Source organism: Carassius auratus, chromosome 1 (genome assembly GCF_003368295.1).
Source record: "Carassius auratus strain Wakin chromosome 1, ASM336829v1, whole genome shotgun sequence".
Taxonomy (NCBI): Eukaryota; Metazoa; Chordata; class Actinopteri; order Cypriniformes; family Cyprinidae; genus Carassius; species Carassius auratus.
This window is the reverse complement of record NC_039243.1, coordinates 4,006,840-4,034,580: the sequence shown is the minus strand read 5'-3', so window position 1 is coordinate 4,034,580 and position 27,741 is coordinate 4,006,840. Positions and strand designations below refer to the sequence as shown.

General features: G+C 36.7%; 2 protein-coding genes and 1 long non-coding RNA gene across 3 annotated transcripts in view; 2 read left to right on the top strand and 1 right to left on the bottom strand.

Annotated features, from left to right (window-relative positions):
- The window catches only part of LOC113119959 (NLR family CARD domain-containing protein 3-like), a 34,657-nt gene extending 29,758 nt beyond the window's left edge, over positions 1–4,899 (top strand). Inside the window, exons 10-11 of the mRNA XM_026289769.1 lie at positions 162–297; positions 454–4,899. The gene's annotated coding sequence lies outside the window, so the exon portion shown is untranslated. The remainder of the gene's footprint in view (positions 1–161; positions 298–453) is intronic.
- On the top strand, positions 165–27,568 carry LOC113120252 (NLR family CARD domain-containing protein 3-like). The gene is made up of 5 exons (XM_026290196.1): positions 165–297; positions 12,376–12,487; positions 19,175–19,314; positions 25,041–25,190; positions 25,726–27,568. The coding sequence occupies exons 3-5, from the start codon at positions 19,196–19,198 to the stop codon at positions 27,566–27,568; spliced, it is 2,112 nt and encodes a 703-aa protein (XP_026145981.1). The 5' UTR covers positions 165–297; positions 12,376–12,487; positions 19,175–19,195.
- LOC113120614 (uncharacterized) lies at positions 10,893–11,516 on the bottom strand. Its single transcript, XR_003294643.1, has 3 exons — positions 11,405–11,516; positions 11,220–11,299; positions 10,893–11,128 (listed from the first exon to the last, which is right to left on the bottom strand). It is a non-coding gene; the product is annotated as an uncharacterized LOC113120614 (long non-coding RNA).
- Positions 27,569–27,741: the final 173 nt, after the last annotated feature.

Genomic DNA, 27,741 nt, shown 5'->3' with positions numbered 1-27,741 from the left:
AATAATTTACTTAGAAAGAGATCATTATGCTCTGTTTATGTGTGTTTGGATGAATCTTTTTTTGTTTGTTAGTTTTATTATTTAACCTAACGTATAGGAGTTTGGCATCTTGAGCAAGAATATTGTTGTAGTGACAGACACGTGTTCAAATGTGGTTCCAGTTTTTAAAGATGACTCCAGACTGTCCTGTGCAGGCCGTAACATTAACCTGACTCTTAAATCCACATTTGAGCACAGCCCAGTCATCAACCTGTTTCAGGACGTGAAGACCCTGGTTACACACTTCAAACCAGCAGGGTGAGATATTTTACAGTCTTGTCATGTCTGTTTGGGGTGTTTATAAATGAGTTTATTATAAAATCAATATAAAAACATATACATACTGCAATACATCTCTGTCGCTTTAATTTTGGAAAGACATGAGTGTGAACATCTGACAACTTTCATTCTAAGCTGACCAATCCACTGATGAGAAACACTCTCCGAAACAGACCAGTCAACATCATTCAGGGAGGATTTGGGCTTTTGACCTTTGCCCTCCTCCCCTTCAAGGAGCCTGGTCTCTGTGCCGCCAATCAATTCTATAGACGGAGCAAAAAAATACAAAATAACTATGTAACCAGAACAAATTAATTAACAATAAATCCAAAGTATGTACAGAATATTTGTAGAAGAACTGAATGCTGTCCTGTCAGGAAATCTTCTCTGAAAGCGTCAGTGTCTACTTCAGCGTCTCCTGAGAAAGAAATCTTTAAAGTGTTGACTGGGAGCCTCCAAAGAAACAGACTTCGTTCACAAAATTAATTCTGGACACACAAATGCAGAAGTGTTCGGAGTCGACTTGTGTCTCGAGCCAGAGCAGGACGTCCTCCTCACTGTAAACTGTTTTTATATTCAGACAGCATTATAATAAAACAAGTTATATTATACAAGTACATTATTAGGTATCAATGTTCATGTTACTGTTTTATGACAGTGACATTTCCTTATTTTGTGGATCATTGTATCAGGGCTCCTTGATTGAAGGGACACTGGACGAGGAAGAAAATGTGTTTGTGAGAATATAACACTGTTTATGAGAAGTAAACACATTTCATTCAGTGCTTTAATGTATAGCTAAAGTGTCATTTGTCATATAAACCTAGTATTGAGATCCAATGTTGTGACTCATGATGGAACTAGAAATGTCCAAATCTCCATCCCATCATGCAGCACAGAATGACACGGCTGTTTCTACACTGATGTGTGTGTCCTGCATTACCTTTCCAAGTCTCCACAGTCACTCGCATCACCTCCAGCTCCATCACACCAACAGTTTTCATGATTCAGCCCGCCTGAATAACAAATATTACAAATATGTGCTAAAGTTGTACATATCATTGTCATCTTTTAACACAGTGCTTTCTGGAAAACATTTCAATAAACTCACACGCACAAAATAAAGTGTTAAAACTAAAATATATAAATGAACTGATAATCATAGTGATGCACTGATGTAAGATATTCTGGGATTTGTCTGATAATGGAGGTTAAAAAAGCTTCTTTACATGAGATCTAAACCTGACTTCTGAGAGTCAAAAGCAGAAGAAGATATCCTGAAGAAGGTCTGTTTTGTTCTTGTTCATATAATGAAAGTGTTTGGGGAGTGAAGGGATTTTTAACAAAACTGACTTTCATTGGATGGACATAAACAGCTCAGACATTCTTCAAAATAAATTGAGCCGTTCACATATAAATGTGTGTAAATGATAACAATTTTACATGAACTGCCCTTAAGACCTGTTAGAAAACACATCAGCATTCTTTAAAATCTTTCATTACTTGTCTGCTCACTGTGTTAATTAACTCTGAATTATGTTTAACTGCTAAAAACATGAATATTGACTATAGCAACCTGTTTAAATGTACATTCATAACTGGAATGACATGTGCATATTTACACTAAACTAGTTGTCTTATGTGATTCTCCGAATCGAGTTACTTTTATTACACTGAATTTGTGTCAAAACCACACCAGAGGACTTATAGAGAAGCATCCTCGCATCTGTAAATAAGATGGAAACCTAAAATACAAATTACAAAAAAAACATCACCAATAAAGTTACTCTCTAATATTTGCCAGAGAGAGTGAAGCACAAAAATCCCTTTATACATGTATTAACAATTAATACGAAATGAAAGTTTCAACAAAACAAATTAAAATATTAACTGTTTTAAAAGTTTGTCTGGACCAACATTGCTGCCGTGTTGGAGGTGATGTATTTCTGCTTTTGGGTGGATCTCTCTCGGCCTCTCGTTCCACCAGCAGGAGAAGTCTCTTGATATGTTTGAGTCTCCGGGTCTGTGTATGATGCCAGCTGCTGAAGAACAGCTCTATTTACACTGGAGGCCTGTATCCACCTGCAGGAAAACAGATGCTGGGAGATGGTGTGTGTCCTTGTGTGAGTGTTCATCTGCTCATCACAGCAGACAGAGAGTCTGAACACAATCCTGCACAGCTTTGATTGAACAGCAGTGATGCTCACACACAGAACATTGTTGAGAGAGCCTTCAGATGATGAAGAGCAGCTGTGCTCCATCTTCTTCTTCTTCAAGCTCCTGGAAGTGAGTCCTGTCTTTGTGCAGATGTTGCTCTTCTGAATGAGGACATTGTTGATCCAGAAGTTGTGGAAGATGATGAGGATGATCCACTAGAAACACAGAAGTCAGCACAGGAGAGATGTGTCACAGCAGACAACAGTGTGCAGCTCTTCAAGAGCAGGATTATATGTAGACAACTGAACCGCTTTAGACTCAGATCACTTCATCTTCTCCTAGTGCTATTGTTTCAGCTTCTGGAAGACTGACACATCAACATACACATATATCAGTGAACAACTGACAGAAGAGCTACTGGAAATACCTGCACATTAATATGAGAAGAAATGAGTGAAGATCCTAACATGAATAGATGTGAAGAGTGTGTGTAGTTCAGATGAATGTTCATTTCTATTCTTCTGTGAATGCAGCATGATGGTTTGAGTGAAGAAGTCTTCATCAGTGGATGAGAACAAGTGTGTGTTCATCAGTCTCTGTGACATCAGAACACCATTCACACATTACTGAGGATTTATGATCAAACTGAGACACTTATTAACAACAGTTTGACATCAGAGTTATCCAACAAGCTTTTAGCAAGATATCTACACTAGTAACATCTGAAGAAGATATTGTGTTGTAAAAAGCAGGATCTAATAGTATAGTTGTCAGGCTTTAAAGCTGACAGAGGTATGTTGAGGTTAGAGACAGACAGAAAGTGTGGATGTAGAAACACTGCTTGTGAACAGCACATGCACACCTGAGGAACGACCCTATAGTAAGAGCCTTCAACTCTTTTAATGGAAGAGCAATTCTGGATCTTCAGAGAAAGTCTGGAAACCCTAATAAAGTCCCATCATTATTCAATCACTGACTCACTGAGAACAACCCATTACTAAACCAACGCTGACTAAATAAAGACTTATTTCTACACTAATATTGGCATTATTCCAGATCAGAAAACTGTGTTTCTGTGTAAGACTCCAGGAGCAAGAACTTGTTGGTCAAATTTAGAAAGTTTGATTGGAAGTTTTTCAGTTTTATAATTACACATCAAGAGAAATTATAAGACGCCCAATTTAGAGAAAATAAACCCAGGAATTATATTCAGACAGATGAAGAATTGTGAAGATATTGTCTTAACCAATTTATTTTAAAGTTACTGTTTAGAGCTAAACTCAACTCAGTTTAGAGCGTCTTGGTGGTATGAGTTTAGAAAGACTGATGTTTTAATATAATGAATGTTATTTCTCCACAGAATGTAGTTTCCAGGTGTGTTTGTGAACAGAGATGGACTGAGCAGACGATAATCGAGAGATATCTTCAGCTTTAGTGAACACAACTCTGTCTTTGAGTCAGAAATCTCTCTGAAACCAATGATTCAACACCTTGAGTGTCTTTCAATAATCTGAAGAAACATATATGAGAGACAGCATGAATCCTATTGTTAACTATACTTACATTTATAACCAGTATTAGATCGCATTGCACATGTTCATATTGATAAGAGACACAAAGGATGGCACTGAGACATTGCTCTTCTCTGAATGAGTGTGACCCGCTCCGAACGGCTTTAATATGACACATCTGGCTCAGAAACTGAAAGGATTGTGTTTGTCTGAAGGAGTTAACGCAGGTTTCACAGATGGTGTGCTGCTGAGGAGCAAGACAGAGCTTGTTTTTCTCCTCACCGAACCTCCTTGCTTTCTCCATTTGTGTTCAGATGTCTTCTTTTAGGGTCACTGGTTCAGCTGAGGATGGTCAGTAACTTACAGACCTGATGTGCTCACACTGAGAAGATACGATCACACTCCTCTGTGCAGCGTTCATGTTTACTTGGCATTGGTTTGATTCACACTTCATGTTTTCTGCTCTCTCCATGTATTGAACTGAATATGAAGAGCAATACTGTGACACTTCAACATTTAGCACAGCATATATTCCCCTTGTTCTGTCCATACACTGCTTGCTAGATGAGATCTGACATTAATGTCCTGACTCGGTGTGTGTGTGTGTGTGTGTGTGTGTGTGTGTGCGCTCGATGTGTTTCTTTACACAGTTTCAGAGGACTTGAATTGTGCCGAGTGTAACTCCAAACCAACATAAACAGAGCTCTGCGCTGCGTTTGCTGAAAGGGTTAATAGGATGTGTGAGACTCACATGAATTGTGTTCTGTTCTCAGTAATCCTCGCTTGGTTTAAACATTTATTATATTTACGAATACTAAACTTTACCAGCAACAGTAATAAATTAATCAAATAGTATTCCTTATGAAATGACATGTTATAAGTGAAAAAACTAATAAAACATCTTCAAAACAAAGTTAAAGCTGGGCATGATATATTTTCTTACAAATGAGCAGAAATCTGTCCAGAAATTGTCTGAGTAAGAACATCTCCCAAATAAATCAAGAAGCGTTTCTGTTTGTAGATGTTGCACTCCTGGACAGACAAAACTTTGTCTACTTTTTTTTTCTTTTTGACAACTTTATTCTTCATGGTTCAAAGTTGGAGTTAGTATTTACACGCGAGAACTTCTCTGTACACATACAATCAACAGTTCACGTTCGCTCTTCTCCTTCGTACGCTGATGACATCACTCTCCCTTTTTCCCTCTGACCTCTCGGCATCAAAAGTCAGTCTACATAATATAACAAAATAAAACTCAGATGTAATTTCGATATATTCCTCTTATAACACTAAAATTCACATCTGGTTAAAAAAAAAGTAAATTACAACATTCTTCTAGCATGCAACACCCTCCCCCACTAAAATAAAAAATGTTGTAAAGATTTCCTCCTTAATCATATTTAACAATGTCAACAATCTAACTCCAGACGAAAAGTGAATTCACAAATAAGTTTTTTTTTCTTATACATTATAGAATAATTGGGCTTTACTATCTCTCCATATATATATATTTTTTAGCATCAGTATCTCATAGCATCAACACAAGACTAACGGTCCATAGTCCATTAGTGTTAAAGGGTGCATAATCCATAGAAGTATTGGTGGGCCCCCCCAAATCTTCACATAGGGACAAGGAAAATACCATTTACACCCATTCTTGTATACCTACACATTTTTCAACTATGAATTTAATCATTCTATATGGTAAGTGTATATATAACCATTACTACACTACTTTCCCGTTCCAATATACTCCAATAGTAGTCCCTTTCTGTGACTATTACTTAAAATAGTTGTACAGATATAACTTATTTTGTAAACTCTGTCATGAAATATAACTTATTAAATGTTGAACCAAATTAGCTTTGAATTATAAACTACAACTTATGAACTAAATTACGTATGAATTTGTGTCTCTGAGGGAATATTATTATTATTATTATTATTATTATTTTTAGTTCCCTTTTTAACCACTAACAATGATAGAAAGGATACATGAACAATGAGCCGGTAGAGAGGTCATAGCTGTTTCCTGGAGACCACTTCACTCCAACAGGGCAGATCTTCAGCTGCTGAAATGTTGGCTTGCCTAACTGATCATAAGTGTAGACACGTCGGGGCTTTCTAAATCTCTTGGGCCTGTCCTTCTGCGTTCCGTACCTCCTCAATGTTCTCTTCTCCTAGGGGTTCCTCTGGTAAAATCGTCCCCTCAGTCACATGTTTAGATGTTTCCATTCTTGAGCGGAACTCCTCTGATTCAACATTGAGGGGTTGATTGACACGTTTATTTTTTGTCCACAAATTATATTCTTCTTCACTGGAACTATCTGGATCTGTCAGGTCAGGACCTCAGCTGCGTTTATAATTCCTCCTTACTGTTTGTTCTATTTGACTTCTCTTGCTTTTCTTCTCCAGGTTGGGTTCATGAATGTCTGGCTCTTCGACCAGGTAAGGACATGGCAGAAGTAAGTTACGATGCAACACACGTCTTCTCCCTGTTCCTTGCAATGGTTCTACCACATACACAGGACTCTCAGCCCCTTTTCGTTCTTTGACCACATGAATTGCGTCCTCCCAGTAACTACGCAATTTACCCGGACCACCTCTGGGGGTGAGGTTCCTCACCAAAACATGGTCACCTGGCTCAAGAGCAGAACTCCATGCCCGTCGATTGTAATTTTTCTGTCCTCTCCTCGCACTTTTCTTTAGATTTTGCATTGCGATAGCATAAGCTTCTTGCATGACATCCCTCCACTTTTCTGCATAGCCAGTGGGTGACTGCTTCCGTGTAGTGCCTTGCTTCGGAAACATCAAATCCACAGGTAATGTTGGCTCACGACCAAAGGGAAGGAAAAATGGAGAAAATCCCGTGGCTTCGTGCACAGTGGAGTTATATGCATGTACCACCTTATTCAAGTGTTCCTTCCATCTTGACTTCTGAGACTCCCCCAGAGTGCGCAACATACCCAGCAGCGTTCTGTTGAAGCGCTCTGCAGGATTAGCCTGTGGGTGATATGAGGAGGTGCGTGAATGATGGATACCACAGTAGTCTTGGAGCTTGCGAAACAGGATATTTTCAAACTCCTTCTCCTGGTCGTGGTGGATCTTGGATGGGAAACCAAAGCGCATAATAAAATCATCAAAGAGCTTTCTGGCCGCAGTTTTCCCAGATTTATTTTTTGTAGCATACGCTCGTGCATATTTTGTGAAATGATCCACGACTACCAATATGTACTCCTCTCCTCCCTTACACTTGTCCAAGTGTAAGTAATCAATAGAGACCATTTCAAAGGGTGTCGAGGTCTCAATACTTTGGATAGGAGTCCGAGTTATCCTTGTTTTTTTTCTCTTCATACAGTGGCAGATCTGAGTAACATGGTGTTCCATTTCTTCCCTCATCTTAGGCCAGAAGAAGCGTTCCCTAGCAAGGGCCACCATTCTTTCTGCACCTAAGTGTCCCATTTCCTCATGTAAGTGCCTGTAAACAATAGGCTTTAAGGATTCAGGAATGACCAACTGGTTCCTTGTCACTGTCTCCCTTCTGAGAATGCCATCTCCATCGATCTGTAGACGGGGCCACTCCCTGAGAAGCTGTCTAACGGCTCCATCTTCTGCCACTCTGTCTTTATGTTTTAAGTATACATATGTTATTTCAGGAGCCAGGGCTCTACTAATAGCTGGGTCTGCATTTTGAGCGAGTCTGATGTCTTCTGCTACAAGAGGCTGAATTGATTCTGAGATGCTATACTCTCCTGGCAATGCATCCGCATTACAGGTGATGGCAGAAATCCAATTAACTTCTCCTGTTTGATTTCCCTCCAGAGCTTTTCCAATACACTCAATAGCCTCCTGTTGGCATTCCTCTGTGCATTCTCGCATGATTTCGTCAATGGGTTTCGACCTTCGTGACAAGAAATCCGCATCCCGGTTTGCTGTTCCCGGTCTGTATTTTAGTGTGAATCTATAATCCGCCAACTCTGACACCCAGCGGTGTCCGGTTGCGTTAAGCTTCGCCGACCTGGTGACATATGTCAGAGGATTATTATCACTATATACCGTGAAGTGAGGTGCATGGAACAGATAATCACGAAAGCCTTCCGTTACGGCCCATTTTAGCGCCAGAAATTCTAATTTATAGGATGTGTGAGACTCACATGAATTGTGTTCTGTTCTCAGTAATCCTCGCTTGGTTTAAACCCTGTGTGTGAAACCAGGCTGGACAATATCACAAGAGTTGATCAAGTACATCTCCAAAATAAATGAAGAAGCGTTTCTGTTTGTAGATCACAAAATGTAGAAAGTGTCTCAACATCACAGTCAAATCTGTTTACAAGGAAAAAGTGACTGGGCTAATATTTCTAAATGAGTTTGAAAGACATTTCTTCTCCTTTATTTGTGCTGAAATCTTTGTGAGGAGCTCATTTCCAGATTTGATCCATATCAAAGCATCAACACAGTTCTTCCAGAAAGTTGGAGACAACATCCGTCTGAAAAAGAGCTGAAGCTGTGGATGATTGTGTTGAACAGAGGAAGAAGAGAACAAACTGGAGCCACAGCAGTGTCAGCAGGATCCAAGCACTGCAGAGAAGATTGGGACATGTGTTTTTACACCATCCACAACTACAGCATATTCTTTAGGACATTTAGACAACTATTCACAACAAGTTAACACAACACCTTCTTGCTCAAAAGGTGCCTCACCAAAACCAGATTTTCATTTAGATTTAGATACAATATGCTTATTATTCCATATAAAACATCTGTTCGCTGAGAAATTATGTTTCTAAATTAAACTCCAGGAGAGAAGAATTTGTTTGTGAAAACTGGAAAACTTTATCAGAAGTTTAGAAATGTTGTAGTTACAAAACAGAAGAAAATGAAGACCTCCAACCTGAGCAGAAATACAATGAGGAATAATCTTCATAAACTAGTTGTTGTTCTGTTTTAATCGTTTGATCCAGTTTACTTTAAAAGTATTATTAAGAGAGCTAAAGTCCAAGAAGTTCAATCCTCCATTTTCAGTTGATTTCTTCATATAATGGGTTTTATTTCTCCATAAAAGACTGAAAAGCATATTGTCAGCAGTCTTGTAAATACTATTGTTGACTGCTGGAGAAAGAGCTGTATATGTGAGTCTTGAGATGTCCTCAAAGAGAAGTCTCTTAGTAAACACTGATTCAATTTGTTCTTCATCTTATCAATAACAGAGCAAATATTGAGCTCACATCTTCTCTCTTCATCCTTTACAATCTTTAGACCTAAATATGAGATTTCAGTTTTTATAGGGACACCACAGATAGATGGTGAATCACACAGCTTCAGAGACATTAATTCACACTTATTAATATTGAAATGAAGAGCTGAAGCTTTAGAGGAGATCTGAATAATATGAAGAACATCTTTTAAACAGAGAGTGGTGTGATGTGCTGATTGGCTGATGGTGATGATGTCATCTCAGCTGTGATTCCTCTTAAAGTCTGTGTTTAACAGAATCAGACAGTAGTTGTGAACAGAGGAAGATCAGTGTGTGTTTTATCACACAGATGCTTTCTGTCTTCACTTCTAGATTTAGTTTTATTAAGACTATCTCAGAAATCATTCGTATCTTCATTAAATCTAGATTCATAAAGAGAGCGATAGAAGGATGAGCAATAACCAGCAATAGATCTCGGCTCGTGTGTTAATATACCATTAATATTCAAATCTGAAACTCTGTTTTTAAATCACTTTTTTCTAATTGAAGAAAATAATCTGAATTGTGTTCTCCTTCTCCATCATCTCTGTCTGGATCTAATGAAGGCCCTCGGCTCTCATTTATTAATATCATCGAAGTGCTTTTGAAGAGAATTAGTTCAATGTTTTCATCGTCAGAGAAAATAGAGCGAGATCTTTGAGTGAGACTGTCATCTTTCAAATCATATTTTCTTCTTCATATTTCCTGGCACTGACTAATACACTAACATCATTTATTATAAATGTCCCAGTTATTACAATAATCATAACTCAGATGAACTAAATTCAGATAATGTTCAATCAAGCTGTGAATGGTCATCTGAACAGATTGGGTGTCCAGAATTGAATGATTAAGTTTCCACACGATGGTCGGATGAAGCTGTGAGATTGTTACAGAGTCCGCTGGGATTACATGTTGAGTTTTTCATGTGCGTCGTTAACGATTGTAAGAGTTGTTTATTTGTTATTCATCTTAATATTGTGATCTGATATGTTATAATAATTACATATTTCTTCAGTTATGAAAGAAATTCTGTATATTCTATATTTGTGTGTTCTCACGTTTAGTCATGTGGACTCAGCTGTTACACAGATCGACTTAGATCACACGCGTACACATCACGAATCTCACGAATATTACAAGTATTGTCAGTACTTCACACGTCCAGCGTGTCACTACATTTACAAGTGTGTATAATTAGTACATACTGTTGTTAAACAATATATTGAGTGAATCCTAATTTAAGACTGTCCTTTTTACTCCTCTCTCGGTCACTGGACATTAATGAGGTATTCAGCCTTCTAAAGTGATTGGTAATCAGTGCATCGTACAGTCTCTAATACAGAATTTATAGACTAGAACAGCTTTATTGCTGTACTTTGAGATCTAGTATACACACTTACAAACAGTTCTAGTGCACATGTAAACAAATATGCACAGAACTAAGTTACATATTTACATTATTTTTACTGTTACACTGCAATCTGTACAAATAAAACAAATGTATCCCTTATCAGCTAATCTACAGCTTCATGCCGTTCTTCAGTTATCAGTCAATGTAGTATCAGGGTTGAAGTTAATATACGCTCAGTAAATCTAGTGTAAATCCATGGCTTTATCAGATCTGGTCTCGAGGAGGATGAGCAGAATTCTGCCTCTTTCTTTAGGTTGGAAAGGCAGCAGGTTAAAAATTATATCCGGCAACTATACACTGATAGGAAAATAACTAATGACTTTAAGATAATTGCAGATTTTTGTGCTTTAATGAGCGTCTCACCTGGTCCTGATGAGACAGTAAATGGCAGGTGGAGTGATGGAGCGTCTCATCCGTGTCTCTCGATCATTTCCAGGATGATGCTGTGGTCTTCTCCATCCTCACAACACACACCAGTCTGCAGACATTCAGATCCTGCAAAAATACACACACACAATACAAAAGTAATTTTAACAGCATAATGTCATCTGATCTCAGTATCAGACAAATAACAAAATTATCTTACTTTATCCTTTTTTTCAGGTTTTCCCTTTTTTCACAAACGTCACCTTTCCTTGCAGGTCCTGCTCCTCCATCACAAAAGATCTGCAGCAAATGCACAGAAATCAAGAATCAGAAAAGTGTTGTAATAGTGGTTTAAAATTAAACTGAAGATTTAAAATGATATATTGATGACTGTAGTGTTCTCACTGAGAGTCTTGATGGCATCATTCCTCCATCAGTGTCTCTGCAGCAGATAAACACACTTGTGTCTCATCTGTCCCTGTAACATCCAGACAAGAGTCCGTCTCCTCTGTCATTTATCTCTGATATACTGCATCTACATGTGGAGCTAGTTACTGATGACAGAAAAGAAACAGTGGACTTCACATGGGCCTTTCTTCATAGATCTTTAGAAAACAGGAAGGAGGAAGTGATGTCATCAGTCTGATAAAAAAAATAAAAAAAATAACAGATTTTTGTTAAACGGTAACTCCAGTGACAACTCCAGCATTTTGTTTTATTACTGTATGCCATTTATATAATATATTTGATAGTTATCAATACATTATTGTATTTTAAATGGTAGAAAAACAGTTTTTGAAAACAGCACTTTCCCTCTGCACACGGCTGTGGGACGAGCAGTTTTGTGCTGTTCAGAATTCTTTATAATTATTTAAAAACAAACATTGTCACATTGATGGCGCAAGAAGGTCTAATTGTTCAAATAACATTGTTTTATTTTAAAATATTAAAAACTGTAACAATGAGTTTTTCAATTGTAAATTTTCTGTAAAGGCTTGGGACAGAGAAATGGATGTTTCTGGAGAATGACCCATGGATGGTTAGTTATGCATTATACAATGTGTTTTTATGTAGATCACAGATAGGGGTTAGATTAAGCCAGGATTCAGCCATAGTTCAATTAGGACATTTAAGTAGCTTCAAATAATGAGTCAGTTTAAGCTCCTACAGCCCAGACCTGTATTTTAGTTTGGGACTAGTCCTGTCTGTGAAACCAGGAGATAGCCTCTTTACTCCTTTATCTTATATATTGTTTTCTAATATTCTCTCCGTTGTCTCTCCACACAAGCGTCCTTCTCGACTACAACATCTCGTTCTGACATCTCGCGTGGTTCTGTGTGATTTGGACAGCTTCATGTTATTTCTCTCTCTTGCAGTCTGACTCTGCGAGGAGGAGGAGCTCCTTTGTGTTAAAACCGAAAGTAAACAGGAGAGTAAAGGCGTATTCTGAAGAGTTAAACTCCTTCTGTTCAGATCTCAGAGTTGACGGTAAGTTGAGTTGTCAGCTTCTAATATCATGTATTATTGTAGAATGTCGCTCTCATGTTAAACTCTTCACACTTTAACGGAGATTTGAGGAAGTTGTTGTGACGCAGTTTAAAATGATGGAGATGTAACCGAGCGCAGTGACGAGCTCATCTTTCTGCGATAGACTTTATGTTCAGACTGTTTCTCAGTTCAGAGATCGTAAAGAACAGACTAGTGTTCTCCAGGACACAGATGTTGAAAGAAGAACTCAGAAGAACACGAGAACACAGAACACGTCTTTCTGAGATCTGATCTTGACACACACAGAACACGACACGGCCTTCTAAAGTACCGCTTTATTCTTCCTGTTTAACATTTATCAGACTGCTATATTGATTCTGTAAACCCTGTACACATGTGTTTTTCTTAGCGCAGGAGTAGCGTATGGTTTGAATATTCATGATCGTTACTTCCAGTTTTTATTACTGTCAATGTGCAGCTAAGAGAAAGAAATGAGGACATTAGCCGTGTTTCCGCCGCAGGAACTTTATCCAGGAACTAGTGACTCTGTGCTGGTACTCGGTGTGTTTCCACCACAGGAACCAGGAACTAAATAAATCACCCTCAGAAAGTCTTTTAGAAAGTTTTTAAATTGCTTGAGAAACATCCAAAATACCAAATAAACTACAGAAGAAGAAAAAAAAAAAAACACTTATCCAAATCCAAATAGCAGCATAACAAAAAATAAACAGATAAACAAACAGGAAAAGTAAGAAAGAAAATAACTAAATAAATAAATACAAACATAAATACTACTACAAAGGACTTAATCGTAAAAAAAAAAAAAAAACCTTCAAAAGACGACATAGTTTAAGGGCTTTTTTGTGATACATGTGCTTTAGGGAAATGAAGAAGACCATTAAATCTTGCTGGAAAAGTAAAAAAGGGTTTATTAAAGAATCAAGATTTAATGAATTAATTGAAAAAGTCACAGTATTATTAATCAAAAATTCAACATCACAATTTCAACAAAAGGACAAATATTTTACAGTTCTGAAATCAAAGTCAGGTATTACATACTTCAAATATAAATGTAAAAAGGTCATCCCAGAATTATTCTGACAATTTGCATAAATAAAACAAATGTTCCGATGTCTCTGTCTGCTCCACAAAAGGTGCATTCATTACAATCCAAATTAAACCTGTGTCAGAGGAACTCATTACAGGGATAAATAAAAATTATTTTAAACTGAACTTCTTTTTGCATTCGGTAAAAGTGGAAAAGAGAGAAATCTTGTTCTAATTTGAACCAATTTATCTTCAGGAAAATCAAAAACAAGTAGTCTCTTCTTGACTTTAATTAATTTACAATATAATAATACCTGACTGTGAAAAGATGATCATTTACACTTTAACTTTGATGGCTCAAAATCACATCTTAAGACGAAATCAATGCCCCAAAAGAATAAACCCAACTGAATGTTTAAGGAAGTCTTGGAGCCTCCTCAGTTTAAGAGGATCATTCATCACATCCAAATCAATCTCGTTCAACCCTCAATCACTGATCGCTTCACTGCATCTGATTTTCTGTTATAATTCTGCTGGTTTTTCCAAATAAATTTATACTGAATTTGATTAACTAAAAAAAAAAAAAAAATGCAGGGTAAATCAACCTGGAAAGTGCTTCTGACTTCTGATGAGAATACTGTCAAATATAGAGATATTCATTTAAACCCACATACTGTATTTAAAATACTTTTTCATGTTATCAGTCAAATGGCTTTTTTCTCTAATTTTAGGGACTTTAGTAATAACAATTCCTAAATATTTCACCTCATTTTTTAATGTAATGTTGATCAATTGAGATTGAGCATGATTATGAAGAGCCATCAGCTCACACTTCTTTAATTCAGTTGCAGACCAGAAGCTTTTGGGAAATGAGACCCCAGATATATGTCTACTGGAATCTGCTCTGCATCTCTGAGAAACAGTGTGCTATCGTCTGCTAGCTGACTTATCAATAACTGACTCCCTAAAACATTCTTTACTATTTTTCACATGAATTGTTAACAGTTCAGATACTAAAATAAGTAAATATGGACTTGACAGATCTCCTTGTCTAACACCTCTATTAATGTAAAGATACTTAACTATTAATATCTTTGTGCAACATCTCTATTCATTTGACAAATTTATGACCAAAACCAAAAAACTTCAATGTATCTAAAATGAATTTATGTTCTACATTATCGAAGGCCTTATAGAAATCAAGAAACAATAGAAACACATCATCGTTAATTAAATATGCATAGTCAATTAAATCTAAGACTAATATTGTTGTGTATTAACTTTCCTTTAATAAAACCAGATTGAGTTTCACTCATAACTTGACTCAATCTAAATTTTAACCCATTAGCAATTGCAGAAGTAGGAGTTTTCTAATCAACATTAAGTAAAGTAATCGGTCTCAGATTCTCAATAATTATTTTATCTTTGTTTGATTTAGGAATGAGAATAATTAACTAGGAATGCACCGGTTGACCGGCCATAAATGGGAACCGGACGGTTTTTGCTTAAAATACGCGGTTTTTGGTCTTTTTTCCGGCCGATTTTTCCGGAAGTTCGCTCGCGTGCACAGACTACATTGTAATCGTTCGCTTTGTCATTTGTGTGGAAGAGTATTTCGAAATCAGCACTGGAAATGCAGAGCTTCATGTGTGAGGCACAGATAGCAGGAAGCGATCAGCCGTTGGTGTACTGCAGCAAAAATAAGAGTCTTTCCTGCGCACTGAAGCTGCGCGAGCGCATACTGTTACCGGTCCGCGCCCTGAACACGAGTAGACCGTGAAGAGATGTTCAGCTCAACTTCTCACGTGTTGGATGAGAAACGAAACGGACTAAACTGTAACAAAACTGAAATGTTTTTTTTTTTTTTTTTATTAGAACTTGCATACATGTTTGAAAAGCCAGAAATAAACGTCAGTTCTGCATTAGGATGATTATTTTTTAATTTACCTTAACATTACATAGACTTAATTTAATTATAAAATCACCTGCTGTAGCACACTGAAAAAAGTGTTAACATTTTAGGGTAATGATTCACATCTATATTTCTTTTTAACTTGAGACAATAGTTATTTATTTTTCACTGGCTCAAGTAAAAAATATAGATGTGAATCATTACCCTAATTTTTTTAATTTTTATTGGATGAATGAAACACTTTGCATCTTTGTTTTATTCGCACCAACATTAATTTATTTTAACATTTTGGTAAATGTATTTATATAGCATACTTTTATTTAGTCTCACTGGTAAAGAGCTTTTTTTTTAAAATTTAAAACCAAATTTAAAAACTAAAATACTGAATGCTGATTAAGAAACATCTTCAATAATTGATGATTCCCATCACCGATATAAAGTATAACAATCTACATCTAGGTACAGGTTAACACCTGATGGCATTTCTTCTGGTCTTTTGAGTTACAACAAATGTGTTTTAGAAACACTCGGTTATAACAGCCAGAGAAAAGACTAAGACAGAAATCAAGGGTCAAGAGCCCAACTAAAGCAGACACTGATCTCTAACATGGTTACTTCAAATGAAACAATAAATCAACATCTAAACCTTAGTTCATTCTCAATAAGATCTTCTGTAGACGTCTGACAGAAATAAAGTCAGTCTGGTTATTAATAAGTGGAGCTGCTGATGCTGTTTGTGGGTTGTTTAATCAGATCTTGAGAGATTTCATGTATTTTATTTCAGTTGATTTCATCTAAGGCTGTGTCTGAAGTCAGTTGTAGTAGTTCTTGTGTTTCTCTTTTCTTCAGTGATTCTGTTTGTTAACAGCAGCTGTTCATCACTAATTCACAATCAGCACTTAGTTAATCACTTAATTACTTAATTGCAAAGTTTTAAAACTTACATGGTTTAAATCAAGGAAATCTATTTCCTCAAACGGTTTGAGTAAAGTTTACTTGTCGGGTTTTACAGTGCTACTTCTTTTGTCTGTTTTCTTAATAGCAGAATATTTATCATGTGAATCCAGTCCTTCGTGCTGTCTTTGCTGTAAACTGGTTTAAAGGGACAGAAGTGAGAGACTTATTTACCCTCATTTGATAAAACTGTTTTGAAAAAAATTATTTTACATTTAGAAATTTCTAGAAAATCAGTTTCGGGTTTTAGCTCAGTGGTAGAACATTGCATTAGAAAGCGTTGAAGGTTCGATTCCCCGGGAACACATGATAGGTGAAAATTGTTAGTCTGAATGCACTGTAAGTTGCTTTGGATAAAAGTGTCTGCTAAATACATTGATTTAATATTATTTAATTAAATTTTACTCAATAAAATGTACTTATTATTATTTTATTTTTTTTACTTAACTTAGTTAACTAGATTTACTTAATTTCCAAATGCTTGTGCAAAAACTTGCCAAATAAAAATTAAGCAAATTTACTTATTACTTTTTTCAGTGTGTCTCCTCTTTTCTAAGCGACAAACATAAGCTGTATTCTTCTCTCCTTCTTCCATCCGTTCTGCACGAGACCTTACAGAAGCTCCTTGTGCTTTTCTTAGACACACACTGTCTAATTTAGCTTGAAGAGAGAGTAACTGTTCAACATCTTGAATCGTGTCATGTGCATTACAAGCATTCATTTCTTGAATTAACATCAGCTCCTTTTGCTTCAGATCTCTGCTTTTATGTTTAACAACCCAAATTGAGACTTCCCTAGATTAATTTAAAATACTCCCATTTACTCCCATTTGAAGTTATCTCAATTATCAAATTTCTCATTTGACTAGAATAATATTTATCCTTTAAAAGTTCTGCATTAAACTTCCAATACTCTTTTCTGTCAGTATGTTTTATTGCTGGTGTCAAAGTTAATGAAACCAGGCAATGATCCGTCAATGGTGCCGCAGAAACTGAACATTATTTGCAAGCTTAGAATATTCCTCAGTAATAATCCAAAAAATAACCCTCTACATTTATAGCCATAAATATGATCTAAAATATCAAAAATACCTTCACAGTTAACCACAGCAGTAAGCCAATGTCCATGAGCATCAGACTGAAGAGTCACAATCTTCTTAAGACATCTGGAGACATCTGCTGATCGATCGGAGCCATGACTGAACACAATAGTGTCTCCCCAAAAAATCTGCATCTTCTTCAGTAGAATGAGTCTATCGTGGAAAAAAATAAATGTGTCTTCTGCCCCTTACAACATAAAATATACTTTTGTGTTTTACTTTGTCCTTTAGACCCCTTTCATTCAATGAACAAAAAGATAATCCTAATTTTAGTGAGAACGTACTTCACTGGAACTCACAGTGAACTAACAGAAATATCACTGAACAGTCAGAAAATAGATCTGAAGAATAAACTTGCAACACAAAAAGAGTCTCTCAGAGAAAAATAAAAAATCATTTTCATCATCATTGAAAAACTTGCTTTCCCTTAATGAAAGCAAACAGACCCCAAAAGTACGCCGCTTTCCCCTCTGCTCGAGCTAGTTTAATGTGTGGCTAAAGCACTCGCCTCGTCTCTCTGTCCTCTTTGTTTAAGTCCTCAGCAACATGACAGCCTTCCTCCTTACACACAATTCAAAAGTTCAACTCCAGTTCAACTGCCTTCTGTTTGTCAGCTTTCATCTCTTCCTTGACTTCGGAGATGATGCTACAGTTCTCCTCCATTTTTCTTATCAACTCCTCCAACTTCTCTTCCTGCTTGTCAGATCTTTTACTGAGGGAGTAAATAGCCTCGAGGATATCTGCATTAGAGACGTCTTTCAAAAGTATTTCAGGTGAGAATGTAGTTGTAGTTGAATGTAGTTATTGGAGATAACTGGCCCCGGGGTCTTTGCCAGTCATGATCCGTCCCTGCTCCCAGCACGTTATAGGGAGCGGTGTAAAATAAATAACACATCATAAACTGTCATATTATAACATTTATTTCAGATTAGGATAGACTATTCTTTCATATTACTTATATTATTCTAAAACAAGAAGCCGTGGTTTACAGGGATTTTATAACAGCTGAGGACCGTTGTTAGGAGTTAGGGAAGTAATGCGTAACATTTTAATTACATTTAGCTAAAATCAACTAAAAGACTCTAAAAGATGTTTATTTTGCTGAAGGAGACTCAAAGATCCGAGTCTGATATTGCAGGCCTCAGATCTGCACGAGCTCAGATGATGTCACGAGTCACAGATTGTGATGCTATGAGATATTTACACACTCTATTAAAGTAACATGTTTATGATGTTTAAATGATGAAGATAATGTCAAATATTCTTTCAGCTTTAATGTAACGATGCAAAAAAGGCTTTAACACAGTTTTTAATGCTCACCGTTACTCATTTCATTATTCCAAAAAACTAAGAAAGTTTTCTGCACAAATATAATTTCTAAAGAGAAACTAGGAGTAACTGATGGTGATGTATTAAACTCTGGTCTGACACTATAAAAACAGTGAAGATTTGTCAGTCAGGTGTCACTAGTTTATATTCTGAACAAGCACAGAATCACTACACTGCTGCATGATGAGAAACATTTCAAAAACCTGGTGTCAGATTACAGCAGCATAAACACACTCGTCTCTGAACAGAGATTTAGGATTTCTGAGACATGAGCAAACACATGAGCACTGAGTTCCTCCACTGATGTGAAGTGTTTCTGTTATTTGTTTTGTTTTTTCATTGACAGACCTCAGATCAGTTCTTCATCATGGAGATCAGTCAGAGATCTTCATCTCCAGATCACAGCTGTGTGTCTCTGAAGAGTGATGCATCCATGCCTTATATTCCTCCTAAATTCAGTGCTGATCCAGTGACCTCTGACCCCAGGTGAGACACTGTCCTGTACTGGACACAATAGACCCACTCCTACAACATCATGCATCATCTGAACTAATTGTAGCGCTGATGATTAATCGAATGTGATTGTCATGTTCATTTTAAATGCTTCAGTTTGTTTTGATATTGTATCAGATTATGATATATTATATTATAAAGTTAATAAATAATGACCTTGTTTTTAATGGAGCCACTTATGCTCATCAAGGCTTTATTAATTAGATTAAAATTATAGAAAAAAACAGTAATATTGTGAACTATTAGGCTATTGAAATCTTTAATATTTTTTTCCTATTTGAATATAGTGTACTTTAAAATATATTGTATCCCTGGTGAAGCAAAGCATCAATACTCCTTTATTACGTCTTCAGTGTCACATGATCCTTCAGAAATCATTCTGATATTCTGTATCAGTGTTGAAACTGTTGCACTGCTTCATATTCTTTATTACTGTGCTGCTTTGATTAGACTAATACAAAGTTAAAAAGAACAGCATTTATTAAAAAGAACAATCTTTTCTAACAATATAAGTCTTTATGATCACTTTTTATCCATTTAATACATCCTTGCAGAATAAAAGTATAAAAAATATAGAATAGTGTATATTGCAACAAAATTTATTGAATTTATTTTTGAAAAAAACTGGTTCTTTTTAACTTTTTATTTATCAAAGAATCCTAAAAATATCACAGGTCTCAAAAGATCTTAAGCAGCACAAGAGTTTCCAACACTGATTATAAATCAGCATATTCTAATGATTTCTGATGGATCATGTGGCACTGAAAATTCAGCTTTGATTCATAGGAATAAATTATATTTTAAAGTATATAAAAATAGAAAACTTTTATTTTAAATTCGAATAATATTTCACAAAATTAAATAATAATCCGTATTTTGTTATCAAATAGATACAGCCTTGATGAGCCTAAGAAACTTCTTTAAAACATTTACTGATTCCAAACTTTTGAATGGCAGTGTATACTGTAAAAAAGAAATTCTCTGGTAACCTAAAATGTACATCATATAGTTACATCAAGGGTCAAATAAATAGAAATAGCACATATATCAAATAAATAGCACATCAGAGTTAAAAGTTACACACTATTTTTGTGTGTCCGCTGTACAGATGTGGTATAAAGATTGTTTTTGCTCAGGCGACTGAAATGTCCGCCCGATAGAGAAAAGTGTTGCTCAGTAAGAAATCAAGTCTCTATCTGCTAGTAAAGAATGGTCAGGATTAATGAACTCGTCTCGTCTGCTGCTTCTCTTCTGTTGAAGATGAACTGAGTTCACGTCTGCTGTGTGTCGCTGCAGGACAGAAGAGATCAACACATTCAAAACTAATATTAAACCATAATCTAGATCAGGGGTGTCAGACATACACAGAAAGAGGAAAATATTGACTTCTTTTCAGAGTTTTGTTCATTCATTTTTGCACTTTTAACAAACATTTGAAAAATGCACATATTAATATTGAAAATGTTTGATTTTAACAGGTTTTGGCCAAATGTAGTGATACTTCTCCCGCACATTCAGTTGAGAACTAGAGCCGTCTTTGAAACAAAGCAGAGACTTGATACAAATATTATTTGTTTAAATAGACATTGCAGGATCCTGGGAAATCTATCATAAGGAAGTTATATATTGGGATATGATTTAGTCATAACTTTGTGTGCTATATGGGATTAGGCTACATTATGAAGGCTAAACATGTCTTTTACATCTTGACATCTTTCTGCTCTGTTCACTTATAGTGTTATTCACATAATGCTGCGTTTAGTCTACAGTAGGGCTGGGACAACGCGTCGAGGTCATCGATGACGTTGACGCAAAAAATACGTCGACGCAAAATATGCGCATCGATTCGTCGACATGTTTTTATTTCTCTAAAAAACGTTTGCAAAACATTTACCTTATGTGCGCTGAATATACGCGATGGCCGGATCGACATTCTGTCCAGCATTATATAACCAATCCAGGGGTTTTTCTGCATTGATCTTTTTTTTTGGCGGCTGTCAAAGCGTTATTTGATCGGTGAGTGATGTAGAATAGAATGACTGACAGGACACGTACAAGAGAGAGCCCCGGCTGCGCGCGCACTCACAGTCTTCAAACAACACGAGCGCTGTCTTGCTCTCTCTCTCTCGCTTTCTCTCTCTCTCTCTCTCCCTTGTACATATGAACCAAAATCATTAGACACGATAGAAAAAGGGCGGAACGCCAATGTTTCACGTGGAGCATTCAGAGATTTTTTTTTTCTCCATGACAGGCTGCTGGCTCCCACTGTTAATTTATTTATTTATTTATTTTTTTTGGAAAAGCACTCTCTGTATTAGATTAAAGCCCTCAAGTTTACATTGGTTACTGTATACTTTCAATTGCTCTACACAGCAAATCCCCAGTGTTAATTTAACACTCTTGAGTTTGGACTCATATAAACACTGAAGCAGTGTTAAAAGTAACACTGAAGCAGAGCTGAAGTTAATGAGATAATTAAGAAGTTAATTGAGTTATGATTAAGCATTATTGAAGACACCTGATGTTAACAAGCAGAATCACCAAACGAGAAAATCACAATTTGTGTATCACCATTATAGTGTTCAGTGTTTGATTTAGTTGGGATCTTGACCCTTCAGTTATTATCTTTAGATTTTATGTGGCTGTGGTGACTGAATTATATCATACAGACAGACCACAGCAAAGGCAATCATGTATGCCATTGATTGTGATTGGAGCTATTTGTTATAGAGTGACCTGAATGCCTGAGTTTAAGTTTCTTTACTGCAAACATAAATTAAGTGAAAAAGAAAAGTAAGCAACTCAGCATTTCTGACATAGTATGACATGTTTTTAATAGTTAGTGCTACGTAAAAAGTAATCTTTTGTTTGGACACACAGACATCAGGAATCAGCGTGAGCATCACAACAACGGTGACCATCAAAAAAGCATGTTGTAGCCAATAAAAACTCATCCATGGCTCCCATCATGCATTGCGGCATGAATAAATTATGAGCTGAACAGTCTTTTTAACTTTTTATTCTAACTTTATTTTATTTTTGCTGTTTTTATGTTCATTTTTAGTATCTAGTTTTGTGATGTTCAGAGTTGGTCTGTTTATCTGAATATGTTGTTTGTCACCGTTGTTGAGATTCATACGTTGATTATTGTTATCTGTGTGTGCCTAAAATTAGAATTCTTTAATAAAAAAAAATCAGAATCACTTGCAAGAGATCCCTACAAAATGTATAGAAAATACAGATTTTATCATTGTGGAATCAAAGCTGTGACAATTAATAATGGAAGTTTTACTTTGAGAAAACACTGTAAATGAGTTCAGTGAATCATGTCAAACAATGATTACATTAAAACATAATCATCAGCACACACGATGATTTTTGTTCTTGGTTTGACAAACAAACTTTAAAAGTAAAAAGTTACAAGTCAAGATCCCAGCTAAATCAAACATTGATCACTATAATGGTGACACACAAATTGTGATTTTCTCGTTTGGTGATTCTGCTTGTTAACATCAGGTGTCTTCAATAATGGTCAATCATAACTCAATTAACTTCTTAATTATCTCATTAACTTCAACTCTGCTTCAGTGTTACTTTTAACACTGCTTCAGTGTTTATATGAGTCCACACTCAAGAGTGTTAAATTAACACTGGGGATTTTGCTGTGTAAACAAGTATTTTGGGTGACCTTTTTTATTGAATGCTAGACATCAAGTTGTTGTTATTTTCATCTGAAAGAAGAACTTTTTTTTCAGTAAGCTAGGCCCTATGTGTTCAGTAAGCTTGTTTCAGTAAGCTATGTGTTTTCAAGGCTTCAAGGTTTTATTGAATGCTAGCTCTATACAAGTGCAAAGTAATGCATTCTTAGTCAGTCTTTTATTTTCTTATTTTAAGAGCAATAAACATATATTGCAATGTTAAGGAATTCATGTTTTTTTCATTCAGATATGTAAATCAACATGTATAAATCGTTAGTAGTCAATTAATGGAGAGATAATCGAAATCGAATCGGTCTGAAAAAATTAATCGTTAGATTAATCGATGCATCGAAAAAATAATCGCTAGATTAATCGGTAAAAAAATAATAATTTATCCCAGCCCTAGTCTACAGACTCTAGACTCGTTCTTCTCACTCGTCGCCACTGTTGGGAACGTTACTTTAAAAAAGTTATATTAGTTATTAGCAATTAGTTATAGTTACTCACTACTTGTTCCAAAAAGTAACTGAGTTAGTAACTGAATTACTCTATAATAAAAGTAACTCGTTACCAGGGAAAGTAACTATTTGCGTTACTGTAAAAAAAAAAAAAAAAAAAGTTGCTATGTCAATTTTTTTTTTTTTTTTTTTTGAGCAGTTTTCACAAGTCAGTTAAAATGAGTAGAACAGACAGGTGTTCGTACATAACTTTCAATATTTATTGCATGTCAACAGACCCCAAGAGTTTTATCCTGCACCTCCAAGTATTATCTTTGAGAGAAAAGTGTTTTTGGCCACTAGCTTTGTAGATGCGTGTGTATCACATTACATGTACACATTACATGCACGTACTTGCCTTTGACAACAAAGAATGCGTGTGTGTGTGTGTGTTTGACGCCGCTGGCATAAAAACACTGGCTCTGAAAAAATAACGTTGTTACCTAATGTCGTTCTTTTAAACGGTGTTATTCCAAACACTGCTCGTCGCTCTTTTGAAACTTTCTCACTCGGTCACACAAGCACATCATTTGCAGGTTTTTTTTGCTACAAAATGGTATTGATCAATGCAAACTGATGAACTTTTATCATAGTTTATATTTATATGGTAACCAGTGTTCAACATCCAACCCGTTCTTTATCTTCAGTATTATTTGTGATTTAAATTCTGTGAATGTGCATTCCTCTTTTTCTGTGTTACAAGCCGAACTTTGGATGCTTTCACTTTGAATTCACGATCTTGGTGTCACGTTTTACAAGAGAAGATAATTGTCTCTTCACGTGATCAGTGAAATCTGACTCCTGCTACAGTGTGAAGCAGATGCTTTAACAGGACACACCATGCACTCGCACAAATAAGACCACGTCACATCTGAACTTACACATTCTCAAACATTTCTCAACAATATAAAAGTCTGAATGTGGATGTTTGAGCGTGCAGCTGTCCAACAGCACCGTGAGAAACTACATTTAATCAGATTCAGAATGAATGAGCTCTGCTCTCTCTATAATAATTATAAAACTGCCATTCATTTCAGTTTATCACAGTCTCACAGAAATCCTTATAATCAATGAGAGTCGACTGTAGGAGGAGTTTAGAGACTGAATCTGAGAACTGCTTTGAACAAATCGTTTGAGAATCGCTGGGAAAGGAGGTGATGTTAAATTCATTTTTAGAGATGAGGGTTGTTTGAGCTGCATACATGTAAACCGACTGTAAAAAGATTCCCAAAACAATACTAGGATCCTTTATTTTTACTAGGAACCTTCTATTTTAAATACAGAAAATGAGTTTGTGTCTGCTTGTTCTGTTCATCAGTGTTTGAACCATTAAAGAAGAAACACATTTTATGAAAAACGTATGAACGCAGAAGATACACGGACCGATACACGACCATCACAGCTTCTGACTAATCACTGTTTAATTTAGAATAATTGTGCAGCCCTAACTAATTGTGTTGTGTTAATTACTGTGTGAAGTTGTGTATGAATAATTATATTTTAGAGTCACCAGGAGGAAGAGGAAGAGATCTTCATCTCCAGATCACAGCGGTGTGTCTCTGAAGAGTGACTGGTCCATGGGACAGCCTCCTAAACTCAGTGCTGAACCAGTGACCTCTGACCCCAGTGCTGAACCAGTGACCTCTGACCCCAGGTGAGACTCCATCATCTTGGTATGGTGCTGTGAGACATTATTAAAGCTCTTACTCTTCTGCTGTCTGCTGTTCTCATTATTTTCTGTATTATTGTCACACATAAGGAGCGTGGAGCACTCAGAGGAAACTAGAATCACTTTATTTGTCAGAGATCAATGCTAAGGATTGTTTCTTCTCGCCCGGTCGGGCCACTTGTTCAGATTATTACTGGCCCTGTCACACAAACTTAAAATAGTTGCTCTTATTATTGTTTCTGATCTACACTAGCTTATCTTTTATACTAATAAATAAGATTATTTGACACCAACATGTTATATACCAATTAAAGTTTACGATTCTCAATTTCAGTTTTGATACCACAGCAAAAACTGCTAGCGTAGCAAATATAAAGTTGATGAAATGCAGCCTATATTCTAGAAAATGTGTTGTACTTTAATGTAAATATGCTGTATATAACAGGAGTATATTAAACTGACTCTTCTCTCTTAAATGTGTTTTATTCACGAAGATGTTTTTATGTTTGTTACCAATCAGAGACGATCAGATACGAGCCCAGGATCCTCCTCAAGCAGTGAATGATGAACTACAGAGAGTCAAAGAGCAGCACAAAACCAGCATGAAGAACAAGTATGAGAGATTATTTGAGGGACTGAAACTCCAGGAGAATGAAAGCCTCCTGAACAGCATCTACACACAGCTCTACATCATAGAGGGAGAGAGAGAAGGAGTGAATGAAGAACATGAGGTTTTACAGATGGAGAAAACAGCCAGAACACAACACTCACAAGACACTCCAATCTACTGCAATCACATCTTTAAAGCCTCCGCTGAAGCAGGATGTGAGGAGAAAGAGCAGATCAAGACTGTTCTTACTAAAGGCATCGCTGGAATCGGAAAAACCGTCTCTGTGCAGAAGTTCATTCTGGACTGGGCCGAGGGAAAAGCCAATCAGGATGTAGATTTCATGTTTGTGCTTCCATTTCGAGAGCTGAACTTGATCCGAGATCATCAGTACAGTCTTCACAGACTTCTGCTGGACTTTCATCCTGAACTTCAAGATCTGGACTCACAGATTTATGAGGAGTGTAAAGTTGTGCTCATCTTTGATGGTCTGGATGAAAGCAGAATCACACTGATGTTTTCAGACGCTCAGAAAGTTTGTGATGTGACTGAGACTTCATCAGTGGCTGTGTTGATGTCAAAGCTGATGAAAGGAGAGCTGCTTCCCTCTGCTCTCATCTGGATCACCTCCAGACCAGCAGCAGCCAATCAGATCCCCTCCAAATACATCCACCGTCTGACAGAAATTCAGGGATTCACTGAGCCTCAGAAGGAGGAATATTTCAGGAAGAGAATCAGTGATGAGCATCAAGCCAGCAGAATCATCTCACACATCAGAAGAGCAAGAAGCCTCCACATCATGTGCCACATCCCCGTCTTCTGCTGGATCTCATCCACTGTGCTTCAGAAGCTCCTGGAAGAAGATCTGAGTGCAGAAATCCCTCAAACTCTGACTGAAATGTACATCCACTTCCTGCTGATTCAGATCAACATGAGGAAGCAGAAGTATGAAGAGAGAGATCCAGAGAAACTCCTGCCGTCCAACAGAGAAGTGATTGTGAAACTTGCTGAAGTGGCTTTCAAACAGCTGATGAAGGGCAATGTGATGTTCTATGAGGAGGACCTGATTGAGAGCAGCATAGACGTCACTGACGCCTCGGTGTATTCTGGGATTTGCACTGAGATCTTTAAGCAGGAATCTGTGATTCATCAGAGGAAAGTCTACAGCTTCATTCATCTGAGCGTTCAGGAGTTCCTCGCTGCTTTCTATCAGCTTTACTGCTGTTTAACAAAGAACAAGAAAACACTGCGTGAATTCAGATCTTACCGATTTAATAAAGACTCTCTGTATGATCTACTAAGATCAGCAGTAAATAAATCTCTCAAGAGTGAAAATGGACGTCTGGATCTGTTCCTGCGGTTCCTGCTGGGCGTCTCACTGGAGTCCAATCAGAGACTCTTACAGGATCTACTGACACACACAGAGAACAGCTCAGAGAGCATCAGCAGAACCACATGGTACATTAAAGATGAGATCAAAGAGGAAGATGATCTCTCAGCTGATCAGTCGATCAATCTGTTCCTCTGTCTGCTGGAAGTGAAAGATCAGACTCTGTTCAGAGAGATTCAGGAGTTTGTGAAATCAGACAAACACTCAGAGGAGAAACTCTCTGCTGCTCACTGCTCAACAATCTCCTACATGCTTCAGATGTCAGAGGAGACACTGGATGAACTGAACCTCATGAAATACAACACATCAGCTGAGGGGAGAAGAAGACTGATACCAGCTGTGATCAACTGCAGAAAAGCTCTGTGAGTGTTTCATCATCAACTAAAGGATCATATTTAATAATGAATCTGACTCCTTTAAAATAAATGTTCCTGAAAGAGATTTTCTCCTGAATAACAGGCCAGAATCTTAAAGGAGTCCCAACATGTGTTTTTAATCCAGTAGATCTTAGAGTAAAAGGTAAAAACAACCCCGTCACA

Coding starts and splice junctions, on each gene's coding strand:
- LOC113120252 (XM_026290196.1), top strand. CDS start 19,196: ATGGAGATCAGTCAGAGATCTTCATCTCCAGATCACAGCTGTGTGTCT. Junction 19,315..25,040: donor CCAGTGACCTCTGACCCCAG/GTGAGACACTGT, acceptor ATTATATTTTAG/AGTCACCAGGAGGAAGAGGA. Junction 25,191..25,725: donor CCAGTGACCTCTGACCCCAG/GTGAGACTCCAT, acceptor GTTACCAATCAG/AGACGATCAGATACGAGCCC.